The 12576-nt window shown below is 50.1% G+C and overlaps 1 protein-coding gene across 1 annotated transcript in view; it reads left to right on the top strand.

Annotated features, from left to right (window-relative positions):
- LOC310792011 (uncharacterized protein) overlaps positions 1 to 12576 on the top strand; it is a gene marked incomplete at its 5' end in the record, with an annotated part of 67032 nt that overhangs the window by 10265 nt on the left and 44191 nt on the right. The window contains one exon of the mRNA XM_083653693.1: positions 6 to 179. Coding sequence (XP_083509819.1) covers positions 6 to 179 — 174 coding nt within the window. The remainder of the gene's footprint in view (positions 1 to 5; positions 180 to 12576) is intronic.

Here is a 12576-nt window from a genome sequence, read left to right as displayed (position 1 = left end):
TTCAGATTGGGGGGCTGCAACTTGTCAGAGTCTGACTGTGAAGGACTGGTCTCAGCTTTGAAGTGCACCCCATCGTGTCTGAGAGAGCTGGACCTGAGTAACAACAACTTACAAGATTCGGGCGTGAAGCTGCTCTCTGCTGGACTGGAGAGTCCAGACTTCAGACTGGAGATTCTCAGGTAAAATCAGTTTACGGTTTTTCTCAGCTGATTTGACACATTTCTCCAAATTATGGTCTGTTCTCTCAAAACAGGATTCCACAAGGTTTACACAAGGATTTGAGTTTTATTGATCCAGCTTCATTATACACAGCAGTGAAGCTCAGTGACTGAGAGAAGATCATCCATGTTCTGATTAGATTACCACACCTCTCTCTGTTCATCTCACCCATAATTCACTGTCACATCTCCAGCTGCTTCAGAATAGAGCAGCTAGATATTAACCAGTGGGAATGTGACATAATCATCTCCCAGTTTTTAACACCTGTTCTCTGGTTACCAGTTAGATAGATAATTAATATTAAAATGTCCATGAACACGTTTAAAGTAGGCTAGCTTTGGTCCTGAATTACAGTGTGAAGCTCTTAGTTCCTTGTGAGCTGAGGGCCAGCTGAGATCTTCAGGTCCTCCCAACTTTCCCTCAGACTCAACACTGAAAGTGGTTTCACTTTAGTGAGGTTGCAGATTCACTATCATCTTTAAAACTCTTTGTAAAACACACTTTTATTGACTTGCTTTTGTGTCATTTTGTGTTCTTGTCGCTCTTCTTCATCTCCTTTCTCATGTTTATATTTTATATTACTATTTAAATTCAGTTACTTTTTAAAGTGTTTCCTAAGTTATATCCACTTTATTTTTTTATTTACCGTATTTCCTCTAATAGTAACCGGGGCCTTTATTTACTGAGCCGCAGAGAGCCCCCGTCCTATATTAGAGCAGAGGCCTGTATTAGAGTGAGGCCATAATTTCTTAATATTAAACTCTCATGGACATACTCCTTTATTTTCATGACTTTTATTGCAAAATATTGCATAAAACCAAACAACGCAAATAAATATTGGTGGTCACTCACTCACTCAGTATCCTCCTCCTCCTCATCTAGTATGTCGGTATCCTCCGCATCCTCATCATCATCAACATCATCCAGAACAACAAGTTCATTGTTGACCAGTTCCTCTTCATCTTCCTCATCCTCGGCTGCCTGTCTGTTCTCCTGGTCCCGCTGACGCAGCTGGGCGAGAGCCTCCTGTCCAGCGGCGCAGGGCTGTCCCTGCTTGAAGCAGTGGATGAGGTTGTCTTCACTCCCGTCAGTTTTCACAGACTGTCCACAAACTTGCAAGGACTTTTTGATCAGATCCTTGTCCAGCTTGTCCCAGGCGGCAATCACCCAGTCCACAAGCAGGCGTCGGGCAGGCGCTTTTAGGTTTCCACCTCCACCTGTGTACTGCTTATCTGCGTCCCCAGCCATCCATTGGTCGTAGGCATCGTGCAGGCTCTGCTTGAAGGGCTGATTCCACATCACACTGTACCGAATTTTCCGCTGCATATTGCACAACGCTCTCTTTAAACTTAACGTCAAACTTTCGTCTGGTTCGTTTGGTCGGTGCCATGTTTGTTTTTATTTCTCTTGTCTGCGTTACGTCCGGTTACGTCACACGGTAGATGCGTTGTGTTATGGGAAATTTACAGTACCGTATTCACCGTAGTTTTTGCTCCTTCGTTTTTTTTTTTTTTGACCCGGCCTGTATTGAGGGAGGGGCCTTTATTTGTCCGTGCAGGCCGTGCCCCCGTCCTATATTAGAGCAGAGGCCTGTAATGGAATAGATGCCACTAATAGAGGAAATACGGTATTTATTTATTTATTTATTTATTTATTTATTTATGTATTTATTTTCTTATTGTATGGCCTGTTGTGCAGCGTAATAGTGCATTTACAGTCTGTTAGTAGAAATAATACAATAATGAATTAAATATAAGGGTGAGTTAACCTCATCAATACAGTCTGTCAGTAGAAATAATACAATATTGACATTAAATATAAGGGTCAGTTAGCCTAATCAATGCAGTCTGTCAGTAGAAATAATGCAATAATGAGTGTCACGGGTTCGGTTCTAAAAAGAGATAGGCTCGTGTCTAGATGAACTGGACCTGCAACATACCACAGCAGAACGAAATAACCACAAGGCTGTCAGGTGGAAAGTTTGCAAAAAGGGAGGATGACTTACCTAGCATACAGCGCAAGGCGCAGACAGCAGGCCGGCTGATGCAGACAGCTTCACGGGACAGCTCAAGCCGGGGTGTGGAAGCTAGCTACAACCAGCTTCCGTTCATTAGTTTAGACGCTACTAGAAAAGTATCTGACACACACCCATACATGAAAATAAAGGAATAAAGACACTAGAGAACAGGAGGCGGAAGAGACCACCTGTCTCCATTGTCTTGAGGTTTAGAATGGCAGCCAGAGCCCCGCAGCTTATTGCCACGTCATATAGACTACACCCCTAAAGTCAACTCCCACTTTCCCAATGACAGCCTTACGCGACGTCATAAATCACATGACAGTGGTAACCAGGGGTAACCGACAAACATCATACTAACGAACTAGTCTGTGACAATGACATTACGGGTCAGTTAGCCTAATCAATACAGTCTGTCAGTAGAAGTAAAACAATAATGACATTAAATATAACAAGGTCAGTTAGCCTCATCAATACAGTCTGTCAGTAGAAGTAATACAATAATGTAATTAAATACAAGGGTCAGTTAGCCTCATCAATACAGTCCGTCAGTAAAAGTAATACAATAATGACATTAAGGGTCAGTTAGCCTAATCAATACAGTCTGTCAGTAGAAGTAATACAATAATGACATTATATATAATGTCAGTTAGCCTCATCAATACAGTCTGTCAGTAGAAGTAATACAATAATGACTGTGAAGAATTCATCCATTCAGTCAGCTTTCTCCGCGGCTATCCAATGCGCGTCAGCGCTGATTGCCCTTCTCCCGCGGCTATTCAATGCGCGTCAGCGCTGATTGCCCTTCTCCCGCGGCTCTCCAATGCGCACCCGCGCAATCCAGGTGTCATAAGGTGCTTGGATACGCGGGGGCGCGCGTAACACACCCTGAATGGAGAGGAGGAGGCGGCTGCTGTGTTTGCGCACCCCCTCAAATCCCTTTGTTTGATCTGATTGTCATGCGTTCTTGTAAACAAAGCATGTTAACCATCAGTCAAAGCAACATCAATATGTAGCCTATTTGTCCTGTCTGCCTGCTCTGTAACCCCCTGCCAGAAAAACATTATACAATACAATCATTGATGTTACACCTGGACTCTGCCTGGATTTATTTGCATGTATGTGATGCAGTATTGATGACACAGTGAGTGGGGAATAAATATCACACCAGAGGAAATCGTTTTTATGGTCCTTCGAGCCGGATCCTAGCACCCACTGGATATTCAAAGCACTACGTACTATTCTAATCAATCTCTCAAAACATCATTATGGCAGATAAGGATAATAGTGCTTCTGCATCCCCAAGGCACCCACCATGTACAGCAGCAGAGGGGTTACATCAGGCACAACTACAGCTACAGCGAATGGAGCAGTCAATGGCTCTTCAGGGCCAGGCCGAGCCTGCTGTCCTATCTGCTCAGCTAGTAGGGGCCACAGCACCACCACAGTCTGATGACGGGCTGATGAGACGAAAGAGCTACGAAGACCTTGGCAGCAGGCTGGCGGGACTGACGATAGGCAGCTATCGAGATATTACACACCCCCTCTTCAGCCCAGTTCATGAGCTGGATTGCAGTGGGTCTGAATCAGAGGACAGAGACCAATACGACCAACACCTGGTGCATCAAGACCCAGTACCTGGCCTCCCAGCTATAAAATTCACAGCCTTGGCCAGGTCAACCCCTGTGAAGAGCACTGTGGCAGTACCTTCTCGATCATCTGGATGGTATGGTGCTCATTATCCAACATCGCCACCAATTCATTCAATAATGACTCCATTGTTACCAAGTTGGTCTACTGCACTACCTGCACCCTATCCTTTGAGTAGCCATCAACCAACGCCACAGCACAGTCTACCGGTGAATCCGCTCCAGCTTCAATATGACTCCACCATAGCGGCAGCGGGACAGCAACCACCCGCTTCACTTCTAACAGGCGATGGGATGCAGGACTATGCTTCAACATTGACTAATACCAAGTCCAGGTCTCTTCACGCGCAGCCTCAGCAGACCAATGGGGACAGCAGCGAGGCCATACATTTCCCAGCCGCAGGGAATCAACCGGTGCAGGAATTAGCCCACTGGCTGCAACCATCTTCTTCTGTGGGCTCTATAGTATCTTCCTACACTGGTCTGCCTGCTGCATCTATCCAGCGATCACAATTAAGCACCTCTTCAGCTATTGTGCAGCCGGTGTGGTCGACACAGCACTACACTTCGGCCTCCTATGCACCTCAGCCGATTTCTCAGGCTTTCCACATGCCTCAGCCAGCTTCTCAGCCCAGCTACGTGCCGCAGCCAGCTTCTCAGGCCAGCTACATGCCTCAGCTAGCTTCTCAGCCCAGCCATGTACCTCAGCCAGCTTCTCAGCCCAGCTACGTGCCGCAGCCAGCTTCTCAGGCTTTCCACATGCCTCAGCCAGCTTCTCAGGCCAGCGACATGCCTCAGCTAGCTTCACAGGCTTTCCACATGCCTCAGCCAGCTTCTCAGCCCAGCTACGTGCCGCAGCCAGCTTCTCAGCCCAGCTACATGCCTCAGCCAGCTTCTCAGGCTTTCCACATGCCTCAGCCAGCTTCTCAGCCCAGCTACGTGCCGCAGCCAGCTTCTCAGGCCAGCTACATGCCTCAGCTAGCTTCACAGGCTTTCCACATGCCTCAGCCAGCTTCTCAGCCCAGCCATGTGCCTCGGCTAGCTTCTCAGCCCAGCCATGTGCCTCAGCCAGCTTCTCAGCCCAGCTACGTGCCGCAGCCAGCTTCTCAGGCCAGCTACATGCCTCAGCTAGCTTCTCAGCCCAGCCATGTGCCTCAGCCAGCTTCTCAGGCCAGCTACATGCTTCAGCTAGCTTCACAGGCTTTCCACATGCCTCAGCCAGCTTCTCAGCCCAGCCATGTGCCTCAGCCAGCTTCTCAGCCTAGCTACGTGCCGCAGCCAGCTTCTCAGGCCAGCTACATGCCTCAGCTAGCTTCACAGGCTTTCCACATGCCTCAGCCAGCTTCTCGGCCCAGCTACGTGCCTCAGCCAGCTTCTCAGGCCAGCTACACGCCTCACCCAGCTTCTCAGGCTTTCCACATGCCTCAGCCAGCTTCTCAGGCTTTCCACATGCCTCAGCCAGCTTCTCAGGCCAGCTACATGCCTCAGCCAGCCTCTCAGGCTTTCCACATGCCTCAGCCAGCTTCTCAGGCTTTCCACATGCCTCAGCCAGCTTCTCAGCCCAGCTACGTGCCTCAGCCAGCTTCTCAGCCCAGCTACGTGCCTCAGCCAGCTTCTCAGGCCAGCTACATGCCTCAGCCGACTTCTCAGGCCCGTTATGCACCTGACCTGACTTCTCAGGCTTCCTACGTGCCTCAGTTCCATCAGTCTCCTACATATCCACATCAGACTCATCTGCAGCCTGTGCCAGTGCCTGTCCTGCCAAACATGATCCATGACAGTGAACGTGAATTCACTGATCTTAAGATGGCCTTGGATCATCTGTTGAATCCACATACGGAGCTCTCAGAACAGTATAAGTATAGAGTCCTCATGGAGCATCTTATGCTGGAAGAAGCCCGGTTGATAGCACAGGCATACCGGCATTACCCCCAACCCTATACTGCCGCTATGACCGCCCTCCAACGTCAGTACGGGCAACCTCACCAGCTAGCCCAAAGTGAGATCGCCTCTATAATGAACATTCCGGACATCCGGAGCGGCGATACCAAGGCTTTCCAGACCTGTTCACTCCGTGTTGACCTTCTGGTTGGGATGCTGACCTCGTTGGAGGGCCCAGATGGAACTGAGCTCGCTTGTACTGGCCATGTGGATCGTCTGCTGAGTAAGATTCCTAGGCACTACAGAGACAATTTCATTGAACATCTCCAAGTCCGGGGTCGACTGGACACATGTTGCCTAAATCCCTATAATCTCCAGGATCTGGCAGGCTGGCTCAAAGTTAAGGCTGAAGCCCAACGTCTCTCCTTCAGGATGGCTCAGCGTTACCAATCAGAGAAGCCGCAGCCAGGGCCACGTCGGGAGAGGGGATCCACAAAGCCGTCTAGTCAACCGACCTCCATATATCATGGCTCAGAGAGACCGGCAAAGGCAATGGACAAACCCAGAGCAGCAGACGCTAGGGGCAAACCACATACAATGTTCCAAACTCGCAACCGGGTCTGCCTTTTCTGTGGTAGTGTCGAACACTACCTGTCTCAGTGCTCCGAGATAATTAGGAGGACTCCTGAGCAGATCTCCAAGTGGATTGCGGATGGCAAGCGATGCCAAAAATGTGGCCGCACAACCCACGGAGTCGACGACTGCACTCTGCGAAAGCCTTGCAGCGAGTGTAACAAGGTCCATCTCCGAGTGCTGCACAGCATAGCCAAGTCCAGCATCTACCTCGTCACTCCACTCAACAAGGTGTACGTGCCTCACCCTGTGCAAACTGGTAGGGTGTACCTGAAGGTTGTGCCGGTACTGCTCAGGAGTAAACAGAACTCTCTCCAGACCTTTGCAATCCTTGATGACGGGGCCCAACGTACCAAAATCCTCTCTGCAGCAGTCACTCAACTGCAGCTACAGGGCAGAAGGGAACATCTGGCACTCCAGACCGTACGTCAAGATGTAGTAAACCTCAGCGGACAGTCGGTGGACTTTGAGGTCTCCCCACTCTTCAGCCCTGACAAGACATACAGCATCCAAGGGGCATTTACCGCTGAGCCACTAGCCCTTGCCGACCAGTCGTACCCGATCTCAGCCATACAGAGACGTTACAGGCACCTGAGAGGTATCCCTTTCCACGCATTCGAGAAGGTACACCCTCTGCTTTTGATCGGATCAGACCACATACACCTGATTGCTGCCCGAGAGCCAGTCAGGTTTGGCTCCGCTGGCACTCCGGCAGCTGTTCGAACGCAGCTCGGTTGGACACTCCAGGGCCCTGATGGTCTCACTCCCCATCCAGCAGAGATGAAGCAATGTCTCTTCACCACTCTGCAACCAACTCCAGATGACGTTTATCATCATGTGGCGAAGCTATGGCAGCTCGATATCCTCCCTTACAGAAGTGAGAAACTGATCATGAGGTCCCGTCAGGATCAGGAAGCAATTGCTACACTTGAGGCAAAAACTACGCTCGTCCTAACTGAAGGTACCCCGCATTATGCCACACCACTCCTGTGTGTAAAGGGAGCCCCTCTTCTGAGGGCCAGGAAGCAAGCTGTTATGCCACAACTCAAGGGCACAGAGACTCGACTGACACGTGATCTGAGAAAGGCCCAGATCTACAACCAAGAGGTACAGAAACTGGTGGATGGCGGATGTGTGGTAAAGCTGGAGCCTGGAGCTGAAGACCGGACGTCTGAATCCTGGTTCATTCCACATCATCTTGTCCACCACAATGACAAGGACCGTCTGGTCTTTAACTGCTCCTTCCGATATCAAGGCTTGTCATTGAATGACCAGCTGCTGCCTGGCCCTCCATTGGGTCCCTCATTGCTCGGTGTCCTCCTACGGTTCCGCCAATATGCCGTAGCAGTCAGTGGGGACATCCGGGCAATGTTCCACCAGGTTCGTCTCCTCCCAGAGGACCAACCGCTTCTACGTTTCATATGGAGGAATATGGAGGGTGACCGGGAACCCGATGTCTATCAGTGGCAGGTCTTGCCCTTTGGCACCACATGCAGTCCATGTTGTGCCACCTTCGCACTCCAAAGGCATGTCAGAAAGAACCAGGAAGGCAATGAGGACATCTTGTCTTCATTGGAGCAGAGCTTTTACGTTGACAATTGCCTCCAGAGTCTTTCGACATCTCAGGCTGCCAAGGACCTGATTGACAGGATGCGGCCGCTTCTCGCCTCCGGAGGGTTCGACATCCGTCAGTGGGCAAGTAACCAACCTACAGTGGTTGCTCATCTGCCCTCCACCGCAAGGTCGGCTGCTACGGAGTTGTGGCTCATGCAGAACCACACTGATCCCCAGGAGCCAGCTCTTGGCCTACGTTGGAACTGCCTTCTGGATGTCCTTGGGTACAAGAACCGGTCCCCTGAGAGTCATCCGACCACACTGCGGCATATCTACAAGGTCCTTGCCAGCCAATACGATCCTCTCGGCTATATCATCCCTTTTACCACCCGGGCCAAGGTCATTGTACAACAGCTGTGGGCCAAGAAACGTGGCTGGGATGACCCCAACATTCCCCCTGATCTTCTCACCATCTGGGAATCTTGGGAACATGAACTGCCTGACCTCACAGCCATCACACTACCGCGATCCTACTTTCCTCCACCACTCTCAGAAGAAAACACAGTGTATGATCTGCATGTCTTCTGTGATGCATCTGAGGTGGCATACGGCTGTGTTGCATACCTCTCTGTCCAGACGGCGGGCAAGGTCAGTACCTCATTTGTGATGGCTCGTTCCAGAGTAGCTCCAAAGAAGCAGCTCTCTATCCCATGTCTTGAGCTATGTGCAGCCCTCACCGGAGCTCAGTTGGCCTCCCTTCTGGAGCGAGAACTCACGCTGGCATTACAGTGCACCTACTTGTGGACCGACTCTTCCACTGTTCTGCACTGGCTCAACTCTGAGTCTTGTCGCTACAAAGTATTTGTAGGCACCCGAGTTGCGGAGATACAAGAGCTCACCAATTCACAAGCATGGAGGTACGTAGACTCTGCAAGCAACCCGGCCGACGACATCACTCGCGGCAAGACATTAGCCGAGCTAGCAACATCAAGCCGTTGGAGATGCGGTCCCCTCTTCCTCCAAGGTCCCTCGGATCGGTGGCCAGTCCTGCATGTTCCTGGAAAGGAGGAGATCACCGAGCTGAAAAGGTCCACCTTCTGCAGTCTTACCTGTTTACAACAGCTGCCAGATTCTTCACAGTACAGCAACTGGAAAGAGCTCGTGTTGGAAATGCACAAGGTCCTACAGGGGGCGGCCGAAGGTAGTCCTGATTCTGCTGACTCTGACTTTAAGGAAGCTGAGAGGTGTCTGCTACGCACCAGCCAGGAGGAGACCTTTCCTGAAGAGGTAAAAGCCCTCAAGGCTGGTCAGGCTATCCCTACGAGTAGCCGAATCAGTTCCCTGGCTCCTTTCTTTGATCCTTCCACGCATCTGCTTCGAGTTGGAGGTCGTCTGAGGAATCTTGACACCATCTGCCCTCTTGATGTGCATCCTATCGTATTGGATCCTCAACACCCTGTCTCCAAACTCCTCATCCAGGACACAGACCGTCGCCTTCTCCATCCAGGAGCTGACCGGGTCTTTGCCGAACTGCGTCGGCAGTACTGGATTTTGAGAGGGAGACAGGCTGTGAAGAAACACCAGAGGAGCTGCACCGATTGCCAGAGGTGGAAAGCAGAGCCCCGTGTTCCTTTGATGGCAGACTTACCTCCATCACGGCTCCGCCTATACCAGCTGCCTTTTTACTCCACAGGAGTGGACTGCTTCGGGCCACTCACTGTGAAGATCGGTAGACGTCTGGAAAAGCGCTGGGGGATCATCTATAAGTGCATGACCACTCGAGCTGTCCACCTGGATCTACTGAATGGCCTGAACGTGGATGCCTTCCTACTGTCCCTACGGAGATTTATCCCAAGAAGAGGAACGCCACATGAAATCCTGTCGGACAGAGGAACCAACTTCAGAGGAGCCCAGAGAGAGCTACGTGAGGCTTTTGTTGCCATGGATGAGCAGCTCCAAGAACAACTCCGGCCATACCAGATCAAATTCAAGCTCAATCCTCCTAATGCTCCACACTTCGGAGGTGCATGGGAGCGTGAGATCCGGTCAACCAAAGCAGCCCTTCAAGTAGTGGTCAAAGGTCTAACCGTTTCGGAGGACTTCCTGTTGACGCTACTAATAGAGGTTGAAGGCATCCTTAATACCAAGCCCCTGGGTTACGTGTCATCGGATGTGGCCGATCCAGACCCCGTAACCCCCAATATGCTCCTCATGGGGCGGCGGGATGCCTCTCTACCTCAAGCGATCTATGCCCCGGAACCACTCACCATGCGCCGCTGGCGTCACTGCCAAATCGTGGCCGACCATTTCTGGGCGCAGTTCATCAGACGCTATCTTCCCACTCTACAGGAGCACAGAAAATGGAAGGTACCTGTGGAAGACTTGGCAGAGGACAAGGTGGTCATGATCATAGACCCTCAATTGCCTCGAGCTCTTTGGCCCGTGGGGCGGATCACCAAGATAATCCGGAGTAGAGACCAACGGGTCCGGACTGCTGAGGTCATGGTAAAGGGCAAAACCTACCTGAGGCCTGTAGCGAGGCTGATCCAGTTGCCAGCTATTCCGGAAGATGACAACTCTGCTGTGGCACCACCTCGACCTTGACTAACATCTTAGCCAGCTAATCTGGGGGCGGCTGTGAAGAATTCATCCATTCAGTCAGCTTTCTCCGCGGCTATCCAATGCGCGTCAGCGCTGATTGCCCTTCTCCCGCGGCTATTCAATGCGCGTCAGCGCTGATTGCCCTTCTCCCGCGGCTCTCCAATGCGCACCCGCGCAATCCAGGTGTCATAAGGTGCTTGGATACGCGGGGGCGCGCGTAACACACCCTGAATGGAGAGGAGGAGGCGGCTGCTGTGTTTGCGCGCCCCCTCAAATCCCTTTGTTTGATCTGATTGTCATGCGTTCTTGTAAACAAAGCATGTTAACCATCAGTCAAAGCAACATCAATATGTAGCCTATTTGTCCTGTCTGCCTGCTCTGTAACCCCCTGCCAGAAAAACATTATACAATACAATCATTGATGTTACACCTGGACTCTGCCTGGATTTATTTGCATGTATGTGATGCAGTATTGATGACACAGTGAGTGGGGAATAAATATCACACCAGAGGAAATCGTTTTTAATGACATTAAATATAAGGGTCAGTTAGCCTCATCAATGCAGTCTGTCAGTAGAGGTAATACAATAATGACATTAAATATAAGGTCAGTTAGCCTCATCATCATCAATACAGTCTGTCAGTAGAAGTATAATACAATGATGGCATTAAATATAAGGGTCAGTTAGCCTAATCAATACAGTCTGTCAGTAGAAGTAATACAATATCAACATTATATATAATGTCAGCCTAATCAATACAGTCTGTCAGTAGAAATAATACAATAATGATGTTAAATATAAGGGTCAGTTAGCCTCATCAATACAGTCTGTCAGTAGAAGTACAGTAATGGCATTAAATCCCTTCGATACAGTCGGTCAGTAGACATAATAGGTAATGACATTAAATATAAGGTTAGTTAGCCTCAATGATAGAAATGATAGAAATAATATATTAATGAGATTAAAGCCGCCCCTCCAGTGTATTTTGTCATTTTTAAGATAGTTCATGTGTTGGTGAGTCATGACGATGGGCCCTATCTTCGTACAGGCGATATCCCCTATTTATGCTTGCGCACCTGTTAAGGCAGGGAAGATACCGGTCTGCCTTGCGCATTTGTACAGGTGTTATGCTGAGTTTTGCACCCCCACCCGGGAGCATCCCCACCAGCATATTGTAATGATTTATACAGAAATGTAACCGTTTAAAAGTGATATAATTGTCTGGGTAGACCTCCCTGATTTCTAAGTTAAAACAGCCCCGAAATATGTTGGGGATGCAATTCTCGGCAGGAATGCGGAAACGTTCACGGCACGTGTCGCAGGCGCAAATTAGAGCCGTGCCAAAATCATCTGCGCCCCCAAAATGCCTGCGCAAACGGGATTTGGGCGGTCTTAACTACCAGAATTATTCACAGGTGTGGGTAGGCAATGCTGGGCATTACGTCAATCAAAACCAATCAGATTCCCATATCGCAGGGTGCACTGTGGCGCAGTGATAAGCGCTGTCGCCTCACAGCTAGAAGGTCCTGGGTTCGATTCCCACCTGGGACGCTGTGAGCGCTAAAGGAGTGCGTGCCCGTCCGCATGTCCTCGAGTGCCCACCGCCCAGGTGGGGTCGTCAAAATGGCCTTTCTGTGTCGAGTTTGCATGTTCTCCCCATGCCCCCTGGGGGTTTCCTTCATATAGGAACCCCTCACCAAAACATGCAATATCCTGGTCGCTGAAGTGGTGCCTCCTCTGGTCATTAGGGGCACCTGTTTGGAGGGAGGGAAACTTGTTGGAATAGCGTGATCCTCCCACGTGCTATGTCCTACCGGTGAAGCTTTCCCTGTCTGGGTGAAAAGAAGCGGCTGGCTACTGCCCATGTCTCGGAGGAAGCATGGAGCCAGTTTCGGCTCTCCCCAGATCGGCAGAGGGTGGAGCAGCAACCAGGATAGATAAATTAAAATTAGCACTAATGGGGGATAAAAATGGCATACAAAAAAATCTGGGAAGATTCCCGTCTTGCGATCGCTGTTTG

The sequence above is a fragment of the Poromitra crassiceps genome (genome assembly GCF_964638095.1).
Source record: "Poromitra crassiceps genome assembly, chromosome: 17".
In the NCBI taxonomy this organism is placed as follows: Eukaryota; Metazoa; Chordata; class Actinopteri; order Beryciformes; family Melamphaidae; genus Poromitra; species Poromitra crassiceps.
This window is presented reverse-complemented; position numbering and strand designations above follow the sequence as displayed.